This window comes from Condylura cristata, unplaced genomic scaffold (assembly GCF_000260355.1).
Source record: "Condylura cristata isolate star-nosed mole 26May11 unplaced genomic scaffold, ConCri1.0 scaffold00002, whole genome shotgun sequence".
Lineage (NCBI taxonomy): Eukaryota > Metazoa > Chordata > Mammalia > Eulipotyphla > Talpidae > Condylura > Condylura cristata.
Genome location: NW_004567103.1, coordinates 32,783,953 through 32,807,585, shown reverse-complemented (window position 1 = coordinate 32,807,585; position 23,633 = coordinate 32,783,953). Strand labels below are relative to the sequence as shown.

The 23,633-nt window shown below is 39.2% G+C and overlaps 1 protein-coding gene across 2 annotated transcripts in view; it reads left to right on the top strand.

Moving 5' to 3' along the window:
• MFSD6 (major facilitator superfamily domain containing 6) overlaps nt 1–23,633 on the top strand; it is a 55,317-nt gene that overhangs the window by 22,527 nt on the left and 9,157 nt on the right. For both annotated transcript variants that reach the window (XM_004674437.2, XM_012727782.1), the window contains exon 3: nt 15,145–15,242. In XM_004674437.2, coding sequence (XP_004674494.1) covers nt 15,145–15,242 — 98 coding nt within the window. The remainder of the gene's footprint in view (nt 1–15,144; nt 15,243–23,633) is intronic.

Here is a 23,633-nt window from a genome sequence, read left to right as displayed (position 1 = left end):
CTCACATCCAGGTAAGTTTTGCTGTGTAAATTTTATTCAGGAGTGTTATATTAACATTACTAGTCAGTAACTATGACATAAAAGTAGTCAGCATCTGAAAGAGTTAGCCAGTCAGTTGGGGAACGAAATATGTGACGCAGATAGCTAGAAGAGGAACCCATGGGCTTTCCTGGGGAGGCGCTGCAGGAAGACACAGAACAGACAGCAGGATGCTAGGCTACAGCTGAAGACACAGAGGAGGCAGGGCATGAGAAGCCCTCTTTGACTGGAGGAGTAACAGCCACTATCCTAAGACTGAGGAAGCTCTGCAGTTGGATGGTCAGGAAGGCTTACCAGAGAAAGCTGACTTTGAACTGGCCACTGCAGGATTTAGGGAAGATCTTGTTACATTTTATTTTTGCTTTTCCTTCTCCCCACCTCTTTGTGCCATATTTGATGCTAGTGAATCTTCTGATTTCCAGATCCCTCCTTACCCCACATGGTAGGGTGGTGAATTCTCCAGGCTGTGTTTCCTGGATCTTGGCATCTAACCTTCTGGCAGGTTCAGTTACTGTGATGGTTCTCACCTGTTACAATCACCTGAAGAGCATGAGGAAACTCCTATGCCCTCAGACCAATTAGACCAGGCTCTCTAGGGGTGTATTCAGCCAAGGTTGGTAACCACCAAGGCAAGAGAGGTACAGGTGGAGAAGATGGAGTTGGAAGGGAAAAAAAAAACAAAAAACACTCTGGATATAGCTTTCTCTTCTTCTATCTCATGCAGCTCTTGTGTGAGCCTTGAAGATTGTTCTCTGTATCCCTTGGAGGTGATTCTTTGTCTTTGGTGGACAGGTCTTCAAATGCATGTGTGTTGGTCAGTACAGAGCTGACGACAAGAGCAGAACTTTCATCAGTTCTCTGCCCTGCCCCCCAGATTGTTACCCTCTCTCATCTCAGAGGCCACTGTGTCCACTCAGGGAGCACCTCTGATAGCTGCTGCATCTCATCTATGGTTCTACATGCGTGGATGAGTAGTATGGCCCTCCCTCCCCTCTAACTCCGCCTTGGAGAGCCTGGCTGCCCGTGCTTCTTTTACAAGACTCTGACTTCTCCATTTTTCCTTCATCTTTGGATTAGGACAGATCAGTGCCTGTTTCCCTGATTAGTTCCTGACTCATACATAATCCTTAACTGCTAGGAGGTCTTCTGATGGTAGTCATCACAGTGAAGGAAAAGAATGAAAATTGAACCACACAATTCTTGATAAAAAAACAAAGATTAGTGAACCTTAAAAGAAAGGAAGGACGGCCCTCCCTGGTGGCACAGCGGGCTAAAGAACAGCACTAGGAAGCTAAAGCCACTTCAGCATGAGTTCAGTCCCCACCCCGGAGGTGACCACATGGCATGGCAGACCTCTCCTGGCCCTCCCTGCTTCAGGGGAAATGTTCTTAAAATAGTCCAGGAGGTGATACAGACCTGAACTTCAGCAGTAGGAACAGAAATTGAGGGTAGGGGTGGATTTGGAAAGTAAAATTGGCAGAATGATTTGGATGTGGGAATTGAGGGAGAGATCCCCATGTTTTCAACTTTCATCTGATAGAAAATAGAACTGAGGGGGATGCAATTTGATTTGGTGTGCTTTACTTTGAAGTCTGGAACATCTAGGTAGGAATGTCTAGCACTGCTGATTGTTATAAACCGAAAGTGTACAGGAACTTCAGATTTGCGGACACAGATTTGGGACAGCTAAAGCCATAAGATCAAAAGGGAAATATTAGGGGAAGAAAAAGGACTGAAGGAAATCGATCAGGGTTGTCTCCAAGATTTATTCCAAGTTGATCTTACTGAAATGTTGGTCTGTTGTTTATTGCTTATTGTATCTTCAGGCTTAAGAATATTTTGTGATGGAGAATTAATTGTGTTGTATTTCCTGGAACCAGTTTATGTCTTGCTTCAGAGTGACACCATGAGAGGCCTAAACAAGTAGATGTCTCAAAAAAACCACTGAAGCATGCTCTTTTTTCCCTAATGTCACAAAGTGAGGACACAAATAGCTTGAGCAAATAGCTTGGTTAGCAGTCCCCATTTTAAAAGAAGTAAAATATTTAGTCAGAAAAATTGGCTAGGCAACAAGTTGGAACAACAGCTTATGGTAATTTTATTTATACTACGTTTTCCTTGAAAAAGCTGTCCCTTAATTTTCACTTCGGAGAAGGGTTTCGGCATTGTAAGGGAGGAACACATTGAATTAAACCTGAAATTGTCTGGAGACTTACAGGCTGATGAAGACTATGGTGGGACACACCCTGCCTCAGGGGCACGCCTGTACTTCCTCTCCTTCTCTCCCCTAGTTTCTAAGCCTTACCCAGGCCTTATAACTTTGGATTATTTTGTTTCAAGGTCTGCCTTCTTGGCATAGCCCTTGTCTCTCTTGCCGGTGGGGCAGAAATCCTGGCTCACCCTGTGTTGGCCTCAACACTGACACTTGAGGTTTCTGGGGCTACAGCAACAGAAATAGTCTTTTGGTCCATTTCATCTCATAACACAAACTTTGCTTCTCAGTCAACTTTTCTTTTGTAATCCAGGATACTGGGCAGCTGCAGAGTGACATTTGCTCTCCTACTTTGCTCTTTTCCAGTCCCTCCTAATGATTCATCAACATTAAAGTATTACCTGTTTTGTTTTCTAAAGCCAACGCAAACATACACCCAACTTCCCTAATCTAAAGACACAGCCATAACGCTGATGGGGCCAACTCCTGTCTTCACTGGTCCAACCCACAGTTGTTTTAAGCCCTTGTCTAGGTTTAGTTAGCCACTGGGCCCTGGAGCAGGAACATTACACACTGATATTATGCTCCAAAAGATCACTGCCGGTTATTAAGGTTAAGAGGGAGGGGACCTTGACCTTCCACTGGCCAATCGCCTTTTCGACTCCATTCTCCTCAAACCTTTCTATTTCCTTGTTTCTATAAAATAGAGGAGTTAGGCCTCCCTAGTGGCCTCACACTATCAAGCTATCACCAGCCACTGTAACAGGAGTTCGATCCCTGGCCAAGGAGCTAAACCTCACGGTGCAGCAGACCTCTCCTGCCTCACTGTAGCTGTCCTCAGCTGTATTTCAGTAGATCCTCTTGTTCTGCTCCCCACTCTGTCTCTGGTGAATCCTCTCACACACACCTCACTCACACCTCTGGCCTACAACCCAGTTCTTTTATGCATAAGTAAATAAAATACATCTTCAAAAAAATTAAAATAGAACAGTTGAACTTGATGCAGTGGTTTCTTGTAGTTCTCGCTTGTGATCTAGCCTTCTGCTTTGTTGTTTTTTTAGTTGTATGTGAAAAACCATACATTAAAGCCCATACCCCATGCACCCAGGGACTCAGACTTTGAATGGTTTTTGTCTAAGTTAGAGATGTGCAAAGATACTTGTGCCAACCCAGGCAGGCCTTGCTGTGACAACAGATTATCAGACCAGTGATGAGGGTGTGATTCACAGTAGCAGTCACTGGGATCAGTATAAAGAATTTTTTTTTTTTTCTGCAAAGTCAGTTCACATGAGTGGAAGTTAGAAACCTAAGCCCTAGACATTTCCAGAAGACTTAGCTGTTCTTGATTAAATATTTGCATTTAATGGAAGCTTACACACTTAGTGTTTCACATGCTTACTTGAACTTTTCAAATGGCCACTTGTGACAGTTCCTAAGAAAAATCCACCTTCAGGATGTCTGTGCCATGGATTCCACCACTCCCACTGATGGTAGAGGGTGCCCCACCTGCTGTGAAAACGCGCTAATTAGCTCTGTTTGTCAGAGCCTTTTATTTTACATCAGCCACTAGAAAGGTAAATAGCAATCCCTTAGATAACCAAATGGGTAAATACAGCTATATTGGGTTGTGTAAAATGCTAATAAACCTCCTTTAAGGGCACAGCCTCTCTCTGCCTTTAGAATCCCAGGGAAGCTGTCACTGAAATCGCATACTTTATTGCTAGTCCATGGATTGAGTTCCGCTTGAGGAAAACACTGGCATCCTTTACTAAATTTCCTTTACTAAATTTAGCTTTATATTGGAGTTAGAAGCCATCACCTCGGTGGTCATTTTTGTGAACTGAATTGTGTCCCTACCCCCAATTCAGATGTTGGGTTCTTGTGGCTGATTTGGAGATGAGGTCTTTCAAAAAGTGATTAGTTAAAATGAGGTCATGAGAGTGCAGGCTAACCCAGTATGACTGGTGTTCTTGTGAAAAGAGGAGAGTGGGACTCTCACATTCAGGCAGGCACAGACGTGTGTGCCCATACACAGAAGACCAAATAGAGACCCTGGAGAAAGTTAAGGGGAGAGACTTTAGAAAAAACTAATCCTACGGGACTATGGTGATGGCACATGGGTGACTTGGTGATGGGAAACCCACAGGGATTACAATTGAGATGAAAAAAAAAAATGTACAAAATGATGTAAAAATAAACTACTATATTATTATTAAAAAAAAAAAAACAAAAAACTAACCCTGCCAACCAACACTTCAGTTTCAGACTTCTGGCCTCCAGATCTTTAAGAAAATAAATTCTGTTGTTCAAGCTACCCAGTCTGTGGTATTTGTGGTGTTAGCCCCAGCAAACTAGTACAGTGAGAGTGGCCTAGGAGCCACCCAGTTTAGGTTCCCTTTTCCCTAATCTGCCTTTGGTCATTTGTGATGTGGAACTTGTCGCCTCATAGGGTAGCTAAGATCTTTTATGACAAAGGGCTTGTTCACCTGAAATGGCAGACGCTCTTGCCCAAAGTGGCTTAAGGCAAACAGGAAAGGTATTGGTTAACTAGCAAGGTCTTACGTGTATCTTTAACCACATCTTAAATGATGCTATCAGAACCCAACTCTCTCCAGCTACCAGCTCTGCCTCCTGGTGGGTTGGCTTCGTTTGTAGGCCTAGCAAGTCCAGGCTCACATCTTTCCAGCTGAAAAGAGAAGGCTGCATTCCCTTAGTTTCTTTTTTGCAAATAAACAAATTGATTGCACCGACTGCTTGCAGTTCTGACTTTGGGCTAACACAGCCCACTCCCTCTTCAGCAGAACAGCCCTTCACACTTTCGGGTGTCCCTCCTACAGCTTTGCTTTTCTAGTTCCCTTGGGGATTTTTCTCAGAACATCTTATCCCAGACTCTCTTTTTTCTTCCCCCTCCTTATTCTGGCTCCTTTCATTTTTTGACAGTAATAACTTAATTGTACCCACTTCCTGCTGTGGTCTGGCCAAAGTCAAGAACAGTGGGATCATTATCTCCTTTTGATTTGGCCATGATATTCCTTCAGCCTGAATTTTGATAAACGTGTTCAGTTTTCTCTAATTTTGATAAACGTGTTCAGTTTTCTAATCTAATTCACTATAGGGTCAGCTACAACTCTTAAGGCCTTTTTTCAAATTGATTGCTTTGCCGAATGTCAGTGATCCCTGCCTGGACCTATAGGGTTTGTACTTTATGTATCCCTCAGAACATATCATGGAAGATTTCTAATCAAAATCACGGTGTGTGCGCTAGCATTTGACTTTTACCTAGGTAGAAACAATAACCACAAAATGGCATCTTGTGTAGTTGGAAGTAGTTGGAAGATTCCATCAATCAAGGCTCTATTTTAAGAATTTTCCCCCCTAAGCTAATGATCTACACAACCTAAAAAGAAAAGTAGAAGCTAAAGTAAAAGAACAAAGGAGAGCTGTAAATACAATCAAGAATCACCACAGTGACCAGATTGAGGGTTACCGTAATTATATTCTTAAAGGCATTGAGATTTGAAGGCAGCAAAATAAATGACTTAAGACCACCAAAGATGCAGACTTCACTTTTGTCTTATTTTTTCTAACAAAAGAAAAAAATAGAAGTATTAGTAACTGCCCAAAACATACTTGGCTAAGTGAGTAGTTTTTTATGGCATACAGTGTGACTCTTGGGCCCTGTTCTGCAAAGACAGTTGCCAGCTATACCTGTTTGGTGATAGAAGCATGCTGGCTTCCTGGTTCTTAGGTGATCATCCCCTTGGCTAGGCTGTGGTTACAAGAATCCCACTGGCTCTTTGAGCTTCAAGACTTGTGAGCTAACTCTTAGTTTTCTGGGCAAGATAGGCTTGTGGGTACCAGAGAACCCTACTATCTGCTCATGCACATGTGTCATAAATTCATTTGTGGTGCTTCAGGATACCCCAGATAAGCAGACTGTAGTCAGCTAATCTTTGAACTGTGTTTGTCTACATAAATGACTTGATACTTATTTTTAACCGCAGTCATTAACATTAATCAAAAACGTTGTCAAACATGCATATCCTTTTTTTTTCTTCTTTAAAATCATCCTAGTTCTAGGCTCTTTTAAAAGGCAATGCATTCTTTTACACACATATCACCTACTCTTACACCATAGCCAGACATATGTGTATGATTACATTTGATATAGTCATAGTTCATAATTGTCTTGTTCACCAAATATGTATTCCTGGCACTTAGAACAAAGTTTGCTAAATAATTATTTGTGCCTGATGTTCTATTTGAAGTATTCATGTTTTGTCTCTAGTCCATGGATATGTATTGCATGTCTGCTATATCAAGCACTGGAGATAAAACTGAGCCAGTATATGAAGCAGACTTCACTGCAGGGAGCACACAGTTTTAGGCTGTCAGTATGTGATTATAGCCGAGATAAGGATTATAAAGACAGGCACATGATGCTGTGAGCACACATAAAGGAATCAATATCTGAAGGAGGAGGAGCATGTCAGGTCACAAGGATGGTGGGAACAGTGGCCCATTAGGTCCATGTGACCGGAGGACAGAGGTTGTGCCAGATAGGCAACAGGAAAGATGTTGTATAATAGAATCTTGATTCTGTTGGAAGCTTGAGTCAAAAGTTCCCATTGTATTCCATGCACCTTCTATAATCCAGGTGGTTCTTGAAGCAAATGAGCACTTTCTTAAGTCTATCTCTACAGAACACCACTGTCTTTGTCTGGAAAAAATATGATAATGGCGATGGTGATCATTTTGTGTGCTGTTCTTAACACTTTATGCCACTGTGTGATTTACTCATGCTCATTCTTACAACAGATGCAGAAGACAGGAATAATATTGAAAATTAACTAGGAGGCTGTGTTGTTTTTAGGGTATGGTAGAAACTGATAATATTCCCTACAGGTTGGAGAAGTACTGCTCAGCTTTATGCAGCATCCGTATTTACTGTGCCTACTTACGCTGTGTGATCTGTGTTCATTCTCTGAGGAAGTAGACATGGGAAAAAATCAAAGGGAACTTAAGAGGTAACCGGTAAAGTGTCTTTCTTACCCCTTTGACAGTCCCTCTACAGACCATCAGTGATATGAGGTTTTAGCACCTTCCAGAGATATTCTGTTCACATGTATATGCCTACGTGAATATGTAACTCTTCTGACACGTAACATAGGAAATATAATTTATTACTGTAAAACATAAAAATATAAAAACATTTGGTGGAGAGCCAAATCTGCTGACTGCGTTAAGCCACACCTTGTTCTCTGATTTCCATCAGTTTTAGTTTTAACATAAACTTAAAAATATTTACAAAGCAATCTGAGAGTAGAATTCTTTGTTTTTATTATTTTAACCTCAAATTTTTATGATTGCATTTCCCACACCTAATTTGACAGGTTTAATTTTTTTACCTTTTAAATCTTTATTATTATATGCTCATTAAACATATAAAGATATATTATTCCCTAACTTAGTATACAAATTCAGAATCTACAAAAAACATACTTCTTACAAAATGAAGGCTTTATAAGCACAGATCTTCCAGGTAACCATCAGGTATGGCCTGGTGTCTGCTTCCTTTTAAATTTATTTATATACTAATATAACCTGAATATGAACACACCCATACGTTTTATGATACAATGACCAAGAAACCAGTGTTGTGAAAGACTCATACAGTAATGGCAATACTATTGCAGCAAACTCAAGGCATATCCTAAAGACCAACACTTAATGTGAATATAAACTCTATTTGCTAGAACATTTTCTACCCTCAAATATTTAGAAAGACTCAAGCCCTAGGATTTAAAGAGAAACTCTTACAGTTGCTTAGTCGTGTGATGATATAACCCAGGATATTTTTGGTATGTTTTTATATTATCTAAGGTTTTACATAAAGGCTTATGGTCAATTTTAATTAACTTTTATAGGCATAATCTCTGGGGCATGGTTCTCAATTTAACATATGGAGAACCAGTTGTTTCATCACCATTTGTTAAAGGATTATCCTTTCTCCATGGAATTGTTGTAGCACAATTATTGAAAACCATTGGGGGCTTAGTTCTGAATTCTCCATCCTATTTCCTTGTCCTATTATCTTTACACCAATACCATTTTAAATGAGTCTAGAGGTCAGGAATGTTAATGCTTCAGCTTTATTTTGTTTCTTCAAAATTGTTTATTCTATTGTATGTCCCTTAATGCTCCAAGTAGAATTTAACATCAGTTTGTCAGTTATACCCCCTCTGCCCACAAAAAAATAAAAATCTGGGCTTTTGTATAGGATTGATTTGAATCTATTTGTCAGGGGAGAATTGTTGTTCTAGCAATATTTAACAAAAAAAGAACAACTCATGTCATTGCACTCAACAGGAAGTGTTTAGAAATATGTATGTAACATTTTTGTTACAAAGACTGGTATGTAGTCCTAAAAGGTCAGGTATCTTATTAATCATTCAGCAGTAAATGGGTAGATCCCATCCAAAATGATAGTGGTCCATTGAGAAACTTTTTTTTTTTTTAAAAAGATTTATTTGTGCATACAGAACGGGGGTACAGGCCAGAGGTGCAGAGGTGGTGAGAGGATTCACCAGAGACAGAGTGGGGAGCAAAACAGGCAGATCGTGGAACTATACTGCTGAGGGGAGCAGTGGGCGGGTCAGGAGAGGTCTGCTGAGCCATGTGGTCACCTATAGGGCAGGTGGGGATCAAACTGATGTGGAAGTGGCTTTAGTTTCTTAGTGCTGTGCTTTAACCCCCAGCGCCACCAGGCAGGGCCCTTTTTAATGAGAATAGTGCTTCTTTTTTCCTCTCCTGTTATTTTACATATTATATATTAAATTATATTGGTGTAGATTCATTTAGACTTTGAGCAAGAAAGATTTCCTTTAAGTACAAAGATGAAAAAAACGTAGTTCTTGCCTTCCAGGAACTAACAGTCTTCTGTATGTAATAGTTGTAGAGGGCGGCAGGTTCTCTAATGGAAACAGCACTAACAGAGGACCAAAGTAGATTCGATTTACCTACATTTGGGAAAATTTCTTGGAAGGACAGTGCCTTTCAGGGTAGGACTCAACGGCCACAGGTAGCAGTGCCCCAAATCATGACTTAAAGAAAGAGAAAGGTATTCATCAGCTCTGCCACTGCCAGGTAAGCATTAGGCCCAGCGTGCAGGTCGCCCGGGTCACTGACTGTGCTTGTCTCCTCCCCTGTGTCTGGCTGCTTTTGTTACCTAGTATGGCATTAGAGGAGTCTACCATGATGATAGTTCCGGCCCCTTCCTTGGACTGGGAACTCCACAGAATGCCCTTTATGATGCTTTCAAACCAGCCAAACCTAGGAATGGGGCACAGAAGGGCAGGACATGCCATGGAGAGGATAAGATGAGGAGGAAAGATGAGATTGCCCATAGTAATAAAATCCTATTCCACTAGAGGGGCAAAGAAATGCTGTAGGACATTAACAGTCCGTCATTGGAGTCTTGTAGGACAGGAGATGAAACAGGCTAAAACTGAACTCTTTCGAGGTCGAAACCTTAGAGTTTAATTACCTTCTGAATTGTTTACTAAGTATAGTATGTTCCTGTAATCATGAGATAGTTTCCTGCCTTCCTAAACTGACTGTGGGGAGTATCACATCACTAAGGTGATCAGTGGCAATCAATGATTATGATAGAAAGAAGCTTCATCTTGGAGAGGAGCGCACTGTTTATACAGGTTGCTTATCTTAAGCACCAGAATCTTGACTGTAATTAGCAGCTGATATCTACCTAACATAGGCAATAATCTGTAATAAGCTGTGATAATATTTGAAGGTTTTTCTTTAAACTGACAAGTTGGTATAAATTTTAAAATGATTTGGGGATGACAGAACCAACCTAATTGTGAGATTATATACAATTTACAGAAAACCCAAGGTGATTCAGAGATGAGGCAAACTAGACTATACCCTTACGCGTCTGGTATTAATGACCAATTCTTATCATTAGGAAATGCAAACAACTAAAATCTAGAGCCAGGTCTAGCTGAAGAAATTGTCCACATGTTCTGTTACTGTCGGGGATGTTGCTTTCTGAATCTTGGTTTGTTGCCAGTCTCTCTTCCTCTCCTTTGCCTTCAATAACACTTCTATACATTAGAACATATGCATCTTGATGTGTGGGTTTGCAATACAGATTGCAGAGCCTTTTCAGCCTCTTATCTGCAAATATGCAACTTCTAATTGATAAAAACAGTCTTCACCTAGGATATTTTGTTTTTATGTGTTTTTTTTTTTTTTTCACTTTTGAGGGACTTTTATGTTCTTCAATACTGGCTTTGTGAAATGCTTCCTGTCAGTTGCTTATTCGCTGAGAATGTATTCTCTTTGCATGGTGCTGCTCCTCTGTCTCTTAGATCTGAACATTGTAGGATTATACTGTTTAGGTCTTTTCTTGGCTGGTCACACCATGTGTTGTCTCTGGAATAAAGATTAATTTCTGGATTGGATCTCAAATGTACAGTTCCTTCATCTGTGCATACGTCCTAAGACTTATCTTTTTAAGATCCTCTCTGTCTGTGAACAGCAGGCCTTTATGATTAACCTTTGTTCCCCTCTGCCCTTTCTGCACTCTTCTCGCCTTCTCAGTGCAGTTGCTTCTAACCTAGGTCTCCAGAAGTCCCCAGGAACAGCACATCCTCTGTGCTCCTCTGGCACTTAGTGCACACCTCTTTGAGTACTCCATTTATTTGCTTATGCCTGTCTTCCTTCTAGACAGTGAATTCCTTGAAGGCAAGACATTTTTACTCCCCTTGGGTCCAGCATAGTCTCTTGGTGAATAGCGGTATCTCAATAAATGTTCACCGAGTAAGACTCCTGTCCTTTGTGGCTTAGAAGGGCCCTGGTGGCACATTTAGCCACATGATAAGCAGAGAAGCATAGCTAACCTGACCTGTTAGGAGCTGCACAGTGACTCACAGGTAATTGTATCTATATCTTAAATAGTCTGTCTGGGGGGAAATACATGAGCTTTATTATAAGTAGCATTTTGTCCTGCTGGTATGGGGAATTTTAATTATAGAATTAGAATTTCATAAACACTTTTCTGCTATTGTTATATTTTGCTCTGACCCCCTGGTGTCATGTTTTCTGCCATATTAGTTGCCCCTTAACAACTATGTTCTTCTTTATAACATACTGTATAATTCATTTACATCTATCATGGGTTCTAAAACTGACATTTTGTCTTGCTACTTTTATACTTACTAGCTTCTCATTATGAAATAGGAAAGTGTTGATACCACTCATTACAGGTGTTCAATAGGTACCTTTGTATCTTGATGAGAGGCATTTTCAGACTATTCTTTCTTTCTAGACCCCAGTACCAAGTGAAATTATAAGTAATATGTGCTTTGTAATAAAGAATTTTAATTGTCCAGATGACCTATTAAAACATATTTTAGATTTCATTGTATTAGCAAATCTTTAAGTTCACGAGTCTGAATGCATTCATTTGCTCTCTCTCCCATTATGAAGCACCACAGACTAGACAGCTTAAAAAAGGAAGAAATATTATTTCCTCACAATTCTGGAAGCTAGAAGTCCAAGATCAAGGTATTGCAGGTTGCTTTTCCTGAGCATTCCTCTCCTTGGCCTGTTTTCTTCTGTTGCCTTCAGCTGGTCTTCCCTCTGAGTCTCTATGTGTCCCTTAGAGTCTCCTGTTACCAGGACACCAGACATATAGAATCAGGGACCGCCCACATGATAGCATGCACTACAATGACATCTTTAAAGTCTCTGTCTCTAAATACAGTTACACTCTGAGGTCTTCAATATATAAAAATTGGGGGAGGTTGTTGGGTCCCAGCCGGGATGAGCCTCCCCAACCACCCCCGGAGATCATAATAGGAAGAAGACATCTTGCCACTTGTGTGAGTGGCTTAACTGATTAATATCCACCCTGATCGCAGTGGCACATGTGAGGGAAATTTCCTCCTGCCCCCAGGCCAACATCCTGGGATTAAGGGTATAAAAGGGAGGCTGGAAAGGATAAGAGAGAGAGAACATTTTGCTGCAACCATCTACGTGTGCTGACTCTTCAACCTCGACGTCCCCCGCACAGACTCGTATCCCTGCCGTGCGGGCGCGGCAGAGGTGGGAAGAGAAAATCATAAGTGAATAATGTACAGTTTAAATATCCCCCTCGGGTATCAAAGAGATGCTTAAATTGCTGAAATCCTTTTCAGCAACTAGTCAATAAATATGTCTACCTCTTGCTTTTTCATAGATCAAATGCTGCTTTCCTTTCTGCTCATGTCCTTGCTGATTTCTTGAAGCCACTGGTTTCCCAGACTAGTTGGGGAGGAACGAATGCTGATGCTCCTTTCTCTTTTGGAATTCTGGGATCAAGTGTCAGAAAACAAAAGCGTACTTGGATACTCTTCTTTAAAAATAATAAAACATGGCTACTCTTCATTGAGTGCTAACTTTGGATGATTCCCTGTGTTGTAATTATCATAAGCCTGTAGAGCAGAGGTTCCTACTTGATTTATGGGGAAACTGAGGCTCAGAGAAATGAAATATCTTGCTCTGGATACTTCTTATTTTGCTTTTATTCTAAGGTACCTGTCTAGACCTAAAACACTATCAATTGTGAGATTAGAATGAAAGAACTAGAGTTTCAATGAAGCTCATAGCCACTTCGCTTGCATCAATAGATAGCGGTCTAAAATCTAAGGGTCCCCAAACCTAAGACTCCCATGACTGAATTCCACCTGAGTACAGGTTTTGAAGGCATAGTAGAGTCTACCTCTTAAACTGGGTTCATTGATTTAGGCTACTTTAGACTAGAACCTTTGGAGTTTTGGCCTGGGTTCAATAATTGTTGTCATGGTAACCAGGATTATTCAGACTGGCTTGAAAGAAAGTTTCAGGATGGACAATGGAACAAGCAAGACATACCGTATTTGTTTTAATAAAGGGATTATAGGACTGTCCTAAAGGGAGTTTCTTGGAATGAGCTAGAATACTGGTATCTGTCCTTGCTCAGTATTTGAATCAAAAGGGAATTTCAGAAGCTTGGTGCCTGGGTTCCAACCCTAGGGATCTTTATCGAGAGCGCTGGGGGCTTAGATATCTGTAGTTTTTATCAGTTCCATATGTCTGATGTATAGCCCAAGTTAATTTAAGAGCAAATGAGCTAGGTCAGGGATTGGCAAAACTATAGCCCAGGAGCCAATTTTGTTCTGCTGCAGACTTTTGTATGGCCTTGAACTGAAAGTGGCTTCTCACTTCAAATGGTTGAAAGAAATCACAAGAGTAATATTTGTGACATATAAAACTTATATGAAACTTAAGTTTAATCAGTAAAATCAAATTTTACTGGGACACAACCATCCTTGTTTATTCATTTACATGTCAGCTGTGGTTGCCTTCATCAAATGCAGCAGAAATTAAGAAGTCGTAAGAGAGCTACAAAGTCTAAACTCTGGTCCTCTGGAGAAAATGTGTGCTGACCTGAGTTAGGCTAAGTAGAGGTCTTCAACAGGGCTGCTTTAGTACTGAAAGGGAGACAGCGCTTTATTTAACTTGTGTGTTTGTGTAGTGTATTTTGTGTTTTAACTTCCTGTGGGCTTTTTTATTTGTTTCCTAGCAGAGTGACCTTGGTTGATGGATCTGCAGCAAGCATGTCCTACATTTTTTTTTTTAAATCCAGGATTAATACATGCTTTCTTCCCCAAAACATACAGGTATAAATAACATCATGTCCACATATAACTTACTTTACTGAAGAGCTTCTAAATCCCTTCCCTAACCCCTCTCCCCACCAGCCATCTATTCTGTCTTTCACCAAGCCTCCTGTACCTTTTTTGCATTTAATAATAGCTGGATGCCTCAGAGCATTTCCTTTTTTGATCCAACGTTGGGAAAAGAGAATAATGTTTATAGGAACGATTTTAGTCTAAAAATATAGTTGAATAAGATTAATAAAATAGCAAATTATCCTATTATATTCTTTCTTTTTTACCTTCTAGTTTTCATCCACTTGAATTTAGAAAACAAGAAGAACATTCAGGTCAGGAAAATTAACAGAAAATGAAAATAAATGACAAAGAGAATCTGTACTTTCAGGTTGTGTTCTTACAGAAAAGCAGCTGCTATTTGCTTCCAAACCAGCCTGTCCAGTTCAGAAGGAGAGACTGTAATCTCATGGTTGGATGCACCACATTAGGGCTTTCTTCATTTTGCTTTACTTATAATTTTGATGGTAGTGATTATGAGGGTGAGAGTAAGAAGTTGATCCATACTTGTCAGGTTTGTAAGCATATGATAGGGATTTTTCCAAAATGAACTTATATCACTTGAACTAATGGAGAAAAAGTGATTAATTTCCAAACAGTCTATTACTTATCACTGCATGGTAGTTTTTGACAACCTTGAGAGTCTCCTTGTAAAACTGCTTGGTGTCTTCGGATCTGTAGGCCAGACACATACATAGTCACATGTTCTCATTTTTATCCTTCCTTCATCATAGTGAAGTGGCTACAATCCCAGGCATATTTATCCCACAGGCCCATGGAGGGAAGCCAACAATGGCATTACAGATGGCAGTGTGCCCAAACTGTCTTTAAAAAAAAGCATCGTCTCTGCTGCTAATTAAAATTTCAGGATGAGTGATGGTCACTTATATATATTAACAAGGGTTGTGAAAAGGCTGAGAGCAGATATGTTAGAAGTTACCTTCTTATTCCTAAGAATTCATGGTTAAATTTAAATGTCCTTTAACTGAACCCTCCGTCTACTCTATTGTAGATGATGGATAGTTTGGGCAGGAAAGAAAATGTGTCGGTAATATTTGTATGTTTTGTATTGCATAGTGGGGACTCAGCTTGTTTTCCTTTGTGTTTTTGTTATTTTAGGGTTCTGTACATTGGCCTGGCCTGCAATACTGCTCGCTATATTTATATTTCCTACCTGGAAAATGCCTGGACAGTTCTCCCCATGGAAGTTCTTCAAGGTAAGCTAATAGCTGGAATTACAATTACTGCTCTATCAAACTGAACTATGGCTATGTGAAAATTCAGTGTTTTTCTGCACATGACTCTCCAAAGGAAGGGTGGAGCTACTGTCTTAAATGATTTTCAGGTGGTTGTTAAGGAAGAGGTGACATCAGAGAGACTGATTCTTCATTTACTGTTCTGTATTTACCAAGCCAAACAACATTGGATTTGACCCACACCCTGTGATTAAACAAAGAAAGGAAATCTAGAATAAACCCCTATGTACAACTGTAAGGCATACAGCCAAAGGTAGTTTTAAAATATAATTTTTTAAATAAAACCTTATTAAGTTACCATTGGTTTGCAGAGCTATTTAAACTTTGAGTTTATACCTTACATTTTGGTGCTTTTATAAATTAACTATACTTATTGAAGTTTGTCAGTTATTTTTATCATATCTACTGCTTATAACCAAAACTGTAGTTAGACAATTGTCTAATTATAGGCCTTTTGTAGTTAGACTGTTGTCTAATTATAGACCTTTTAAATCTTTGCCCAGATATCCTGACCTGAGATCCTCTGCTGGCTTTAATGCACTGTTTTCCTTCAACGTATAACTTGGAACAAATTTCTAGGAGGCTTTTGCCATACAGCTTAAGGTGCTGAAAACATGGATTTCTATTCAAAGCTCATATAATCCAGACTATATCCTGAAAATCCCTGTTATCAGCTTAGTTAACCCATTTGGTGGTTGAGATTATGATTAAAGTAAAGGTTCAGAACAAGATTACTAGAGTTGAGATCTCATGGGACAGTCTAGGCTCCTAAATCACTAATTGTATTATATAATCTGTACTTGCACTCATTTTCATTAGCTTCATAGATTGCCATATTCCCCTAACCCTGAGGATGCAAATGCAGCACAATCAATGCAATTCATTTCTTGTTATGATATCTAAGATGACAGATCCACAATTATAACTCGAGACAAAATGTATACCAAATATAAGTTCATTCATCACATTCCATCATATTAATGAAAAGAAAACTTATTCTAGTGGAAAAGAGATGTAATTTATGTTCATATTAGTTATAAAAATTAAACATCTCTACCCTTTAAAGTTTGGTGCAATGATGTAATTGGTGAAAGACTATATAAATCATAGATAATGGAAACAGTACTAAAAAATAAATGTTTTTTTTTTTTTTTAAAGATTTATTTATTTGTACATACAGAACTGGGGTACAGGCCAGAGGCTCAGGGGCGGTGAGAGGCTTCACCAGAGACAGAGTGGGGAGCAGAACAGGCAGATCATCAAAGTACACTGCTGAGGGGAACAGTGGGCGGGTCAGGAGAGGTCTGCCACGCCATGTGGTCACCTCCGGGGCAGGCGGGAATCGAACTCATGCGAAAGTGGCTTCAGCTTCTCAGTGCAGTGCTTTAACCCGCTGCGCCACCAGGGAGGGCCGTTTTTTTTTTTTTTTAATAACAAATAGAACCCTGGAAGAGTCTGGAAGTGGGCACATATCTAGTATGTTATTTAAGAATAGCAAAGCTTATGGTCTTCCCTGGTGGTGCAGCAGGTTAAAACACAGCTCTATGAAGCTATCCATAGCCACTGCAGCATGAGTTCAATCCCAGCCAGGGAGGTGACCCACATGGCATGGCAGACGTCTCCCATCTCGCCCACTGTGCATCTTGGCAGAGTATTTCAGTCAATCTGCCTGTTCTGCTGCCCACTCTATCTCTGGTGAATCCATTCACCCTCCACCTCTGGTTTGTACCCCAGTGCCTGTATGCATAAATAAATCTTAAAAAAGAATAGCAAAGCTTAAATATGAACTGTAGGAAAGAACTGTGCAACCACAAGGTTTATACAGTAGAGTTCTTAGGATTCTCCACCCTTGTTTCTATTATATTCTATGAGGCAGGATCCTTACTTAACTTCATACTTTATTTATTGATATGTGACCATGTGCCATCTCTAACAGAAAAGAAAGACAAAAGAAACCTGGTATGCCTAAAGAAAAGAAAGTATGTTGTATAATATATGCATATACTTATTTCCTCTTAATCAAATTAGATTGAAAAGGACAGTTTGCACAAGTGGCTTAAGAGAGCAAAAGAGAAAAACGCTTTAGTAAAATGCTTACAGGAACAAGAGAGTAATTTTATGATGGAAAAAACAAATGCTGTTGTGCATCAAAAACTTTTTCTTTTAATTTATCAAAGGTATATTAAGTAGCTACTTTGAGTCTGGGCAGTATGCTGGACTGGGAATGTATGAAGAGCACATATAAACGTAAGCAGCAAGGTCTGACCATCTGCTCTAGAAACCAGTATAGCATAATTACTATACAGCGTGTTAGATGGAATCAGAAAAATGCAAGGTAACAGATAATGGGCTCTTTGAAGGGAATTAGGTGAAGAAGGAATTAGGTGATTGAAGACATTATTGAAAGAATCCCCAAGGAAATCCATGTGAGCTGGATTTTGAAGGGTGGGCAGGAATCTACCAGGTGGCCGAAGAGAGTGCCTTTAGCAGCAAGCAGAGCTGTGAGCGAAAGCAAGAAGTGGGAAGCAGAATGGTGCTCGCAGGGGATGTAGCGTTAATGCCCCAGTTCATCTGGATGGATTTGATTTCCCAGCTGCTGAATTGGCCATATTTTTATAAGATTTGTGTGCACCTCAGGGCAATTATCCCAGAATTTAGGAAGCTGGCCAAATTTTGCATCTGAAGAGGAATCCTGCTTTTTTGTGGCAGGCTACGGCTCATAGCTTTGTGTTTCGTTTTATTTCTCCTCATGTGAGTGGAAACCCGGTTGCTGAACAGACCCAAGTAAAGAGGGGATCTGCAAATACAGTCTCTATTCTAACAGAGGTCCCTTTACCAGCTCCACAGAGCCCTTTGTGTCTAAATCTGGAGAACATGGTTTCATTCCCTGACAGAAGCGTGTGCTGAGTATTTTGGCAGTATAAGAAAACCAAAATCCTTGCCTTTGTTTGACCCATGTCCACTTACAGAAAATAGTTGATAATCTAGGCAGAATAAATTCTGCATCAGAGGATTATCTTTTTGATTGAAAAAGGCTTGTTTTGGGCAATTTATATTCTCCCACCTTCATAAGGCTTGTCCAAATGACTTTCAAGTTCCTGTACTTAAAGTGACTCTACTGAGGGTGTAGTAAAGACGAGACACAATGATGACAAAACACTGAGTGATTTAATTACAGGACAAGCACACTATCATGATACACAGCCCTTAATTCCTCGATGGGAATCATTACCTGGTGATTCCCAAGCACTAGTTTTAGGAATCAGAGGTTGAGAAATGGGATATTGGCTCCCATCAATGATAATCTTGACTCTGATAATTCCGTGATTTCAAACACAAGAGGGTCTTCTTTAAAAACAAAGCTGAGGGCCCTCCCTGGTGGCTCAGTGGGTTAGGACACAGCATGGCAAGCTAACCCTTCAGTGTGAGTTGGGTGGGGAGTGAGAGGGGGGCGGTGATCAACATGACACCACAGAACTCTCCTGCCTGGTCCACTGCTCCCCTCAGCAGTGTATTTCAGTCCATCTGCCTGTCCTGCTCTCCACTCTGTCTTTGGTGAATCCTCTCACTACCCCTGCACTTCTGGCCTGTACCCAATTCTGTATGCATAAATAAATACATCTTTAACAATAACAACAAAAACAGAGCTGAGGTCTAAGTCTTCAACCTATCACCACTTACTTCACCCTGTTAACACTTGAGAACTAGTAACCCCTGGTGGGCAATTGAGGCTAGGAGATAAGGGTGCTTTAGTTCATATCTCCAGCTGCCTTCTCTTCCTCTTTGGAAGTTGTAACAAAAGGAGAAGGGTTGCTAGTTTTCTTTCCTTCACTCCCTGGGACTCTTGATGGTCTCAGCTTTCCTCAACTCAGGATGAATGGGTAATAATTAACAGATGGAATAGGATGAATTACATTTCTTGCTTTCTAGGTTCCTTGGAAGGCTGTGGCAAGGATTGCTGGGGATTAAGGTTAAACTGTTGGCTGCTGCTGGGACCTGTGAGATTGTTTCTTTTCCATGATCTTTCTCACAGTTCTCACATCTCCCACCTTTCTATCCTTTCAGCAGTTTAGCTACCACTTGCAGCAAGCATGTTGCTAGGAGGCAACTGTGGCACCATACTACAAAACAAAAGGCATACTTCTTGCCATAAGGAACCGGAGATTTATTTTAAATAGAGACAGTGGGCTTAAGTGCTAGGTAAGGTGGAAGGGCTGGGATCATTTATATTTTTCAAGATGTCATAGTAGAAACCCATAGGAATTTTTTCCTCTGTATGAGATTTTAAACATTCACAATCGTGGTCAGGAATAGAAACATTTGACAAAAATCAAACCCACATTTGCTATGCTTCATCCTATGTGAAGATTGCCAAAATTTAAGATGAATGTGATCAAAATTATTCTGGCTACTAAAATGTACTTAAGTCAGGCCAGTCTCGTCCAGTTAGTCCTGTTAACTAACTAAAGATATCCTTTTGAGGTACTAATAGCTCAAGCACTGAAGACTGAAATGAGTTCTGTATCAGACCGTTGTCTACAGGAAGCTTAGTCAGTGGGGCCAAGGTAAAATTTTGATGAAAGATGGCTTTTTAATGTCACCTATAGGAGAGCTTGAGTTGACATTAGTAAGCTTTGCTCTCCTATTTATTGTGCCTATTCAGCTTTCCTCCTCATAATGTTCTAAAAGAGCATGAAGAAATTAGAAAGGATGGCTCTCCAGTGCTTATTTGACAGTGGCAATTCTAGAGATACTTCAATCTGACTTAACCCTTGAAACAGAAGTAGCTTGTCACATGAACATGCAAGACAGACAATTTCTCTACGTTTAGCCTTTCAGTCAATAAGTTGACATATGAAAGTCATTAGTGTTATTGCTAAAAATAACTTTTAATCATAAAAGCCATAAAAATTGTAATTTTTTTTGGCTACTCCCATGCTTTACAATAAATCTTATAGAACTTTTACTTCAAAATAGAAATTACTTTGTCTACTTAGAATTCATTTTAAATGTCTTCTGTTCAAAGCATTCTTTTCTGGCAATTCATCCCATTATTCAGCTCTTCCCCTTCTGAATTATTGTCAAACTTATCAGCTGTGCTATGTAGTTTGGTACTTCATCACTACATAATTATTTTACAAATACTAGTTTTACCTTCTAAGATTTTTAACTCTTAAATACAAAGACCTTGCTTTAACCTTTTTTAATTCAACAAAATGTCATGTACATAAGGAAAAGATACTATACTTAATTTTAAAAACCTCTGCAAATGGACTATAGTCAATATTTTATAATTTTTAAAGCTCTTAAATAATAGTTCTTTCTCAAGAATTTATAAATAAAATGAAGGGGATTTAAAGCTAAATTTAAAAGATATATAGTTTTTTTTTTAAAAGACAATCCTACCATCCATTATACATCTGTGAAAACACCAGGTATTTTAATCATTTACTTACTTAGGCTTCCAACCCACATAAATTATTTAGGGTGACTTACCAAAATATGCAACAGTCTGGGAACCATAAAGCGGTCAGATTTGAATTAGACTATCTGGTATTTCAGCTTCCCCACCTGTGAGTTCTGTCTCTTTGGGCAAGGTATTTAATTTCTCTGAGCCCTAGATTCGTGCAGCAGAATGAGTTGACAGGTATCACTAAATACTAAAGTATGCAGTTTTTGAAATTTGAAAATACAGTGCACCGTAAAAGAAAAATATCAGAACTATTTCCTTTTAATTTCTATTTTAAAACTGGTAGAAGAAAATACGACTAACTTAATTGTAAACATAATATATCAGATCCCTTAACCTCTTCATATATGTAACCTCTTCAGAGTGATTGCATAAGATTGACTTCAGTTCATCACTGAATGAGCCTGGTAATTAATTTAATGGCCTGGGCTCATGAGAGAAATAATGAAATACTGTCCAAATATAATGTTTTCTTTCTTTATTAGCATTCCCATGCTGCAGCTGCTCCCCCCATGACAACACTATAATTTTTAATTGAAGGATAGTCAGCTTCCTCAAAGAGTTGAAAACATAAACCAACGTCAAAAAGGCAAGGTGTGTTTTTTTTATTAAAAAAAATGAACTCAGAGATAATTTTTCCAAACTGTCTCCCCCAAAATGTAAGCACTAGGTTGAACCCAAAGGAATAGCTGAGATTCTATTTTTTAATCTATGAATAGTAAAAGTAAATGACAGGCATTTCAGATTATCAAGATTACTAGTTGATTCTTCCATTTATGTGGTATTTTGAAATAAAATGTTTTAAAGAAGCCATATTTAATTGTACATCTGCCTGGAAAATGCTGGTGCATATAGAGTATCTCATCTTCTGTTTCATACCAGAGAAAAAAAATTATTGTATACATTACTATTTTTTTTTCCAGTTAATTAATGCCCTGAGTTGTTTTAAAGACAATAGTTCTCAATTATCTAATCAGTCCTGAAAAGCAATAAGGAAACTCTGGAAATATAACCATAGAGAATCTTTTATAACTGGTAGTTAATGTCAAGAACAACAGGTCCTAAGAACAGTTCAAAAGCATCCTGATTTCAGTCATTCTGATGGAATATGCATTAATTATTGTAGAAGGCCTAAGGTCTTAGAAAAAGAAAGAAAAAATGTCTTATCATTGGAAGTTTTTGTATACCCAGGACTTTATACTTAAAAGAGTAACTACTAGAATTGTATTTGATCTAAATATATAACAAAAATATTACTATTTTGGTTACAATTATCTACTTATAAATACTGCAATTGATTGCTGATATACAGACATGACAGTAGATTTGGCATCACCATGAATGTCAGTTTATAACCATTTCATATGGTTTAGGGTCTTTTGTGATTCATCTTTAAGAAATTATTTCCAGGCCTTCCTGGTGCCGCAGGGGTAAAGTCTCAGTGCTTTAAAGCTATTGCCAGCCACTGTGGCATGAGTTCAATCCCTGGACAGGGAAGTGACCCACATGGCAGCAGACCCTTCTGTCTCATCTGCTGCTTCCCTCAACAGTGTATTTTAGTATATCTGCCTGTTCTGCTCCCCATTCTGTGCCTGGTGAATCCTGTCACCCCCAAACCTCTGGCCTACACCCCAATTCTTGTATGCCTAAATAAATAAATCTATTTTTAAAAAAATGATTTCCAAAGCATGGTGGATGTTACTAGTGAATCTAATTAATTTTTAATAAATTCATTTGATTTCTTGGAGTATTTCTGATTTTTTCCCTTGGTGTTAATGAGAAAACATGTGTATCTGAAAAGAAATGTAGTTAGCAGAGTTATTAATAGTATAAATGAGAATATTTAAAAATATTTCCTTTGTATACTACTATGTCAACCTTTATAAGCAAGACTCTATCCAGGCATTATTTAATTCTGTGAAATCTGGCATTATCTAGAGTATTGACATTGTTTAGCCAGATAAAGCAAATATTGTGTTTGACTTTTGTGGACATGAATCACATATGCATACTACATCTAATCAGCTTGTTCATCTGGCTAGTTAAAAAATAACATAGTTGAGGCCCTCCCTGGTGGCGCAGCGGGTTAAAGCACTGCACTAAGAAGCTTAAGCCACTTCCGCATGAGTTCAATCCCCGACTGCCCCAGAGGTGACCACATGGCATGGCAGACCTCTCCTGACCCCGCCCGCTGTGCCCCTCAGCAGTGTACTTCGTCGATCTGCCTGTTCTGCTCCCTGCTCTGTCTCTGGTGTATCCTCTCACCCTCCGCATCTCTGGCCTGTACCCCAGTTCTGTATGAATAAATAAAATCTTTAAAAAAAAAGTTGAAATAATTACTAATATATATATATATATATGTATGTGTGTATATATATATATATATATATATATGCCTAAGAACAATTATTTTGATGTTGCATACTTATAGGTTATATAATTAACAGACCCAGTAAAAATAGTGTTTATTCCACTATAGAGATATGATCTTAGGTGAGATCACTCCTGGTAATGATTGTAGGCTAGACATTGTGAATTTTACTTTGTTGGTGCTGGATATTTTTGTATCTTGAATTTCTAGAAATATTGAGTTTCGTTCCAACTAAACTAGTTGGAAATGGTATGATAGGTGATCTTTTAAAGATTACTTAGAAAGGACCAGAGCATATTTTTGTATCAGGGCTGATTCTTTCATAATTTTAACACAGGCCCTGGGTGTTCTCCCAATCCCAAGAATCATGAGTGTTTCCAGTTTGGCTGGTGGAGACAGGTTGTGTTCCTTGTCTTTTATGGGAGCTGAGCACTGTTTTCCAGAATGCTTTGGGTGGTTTTTTTCCTGGGTGTGGATGCTTTCAACACATTCTTTGGTTGACCAGTACTCT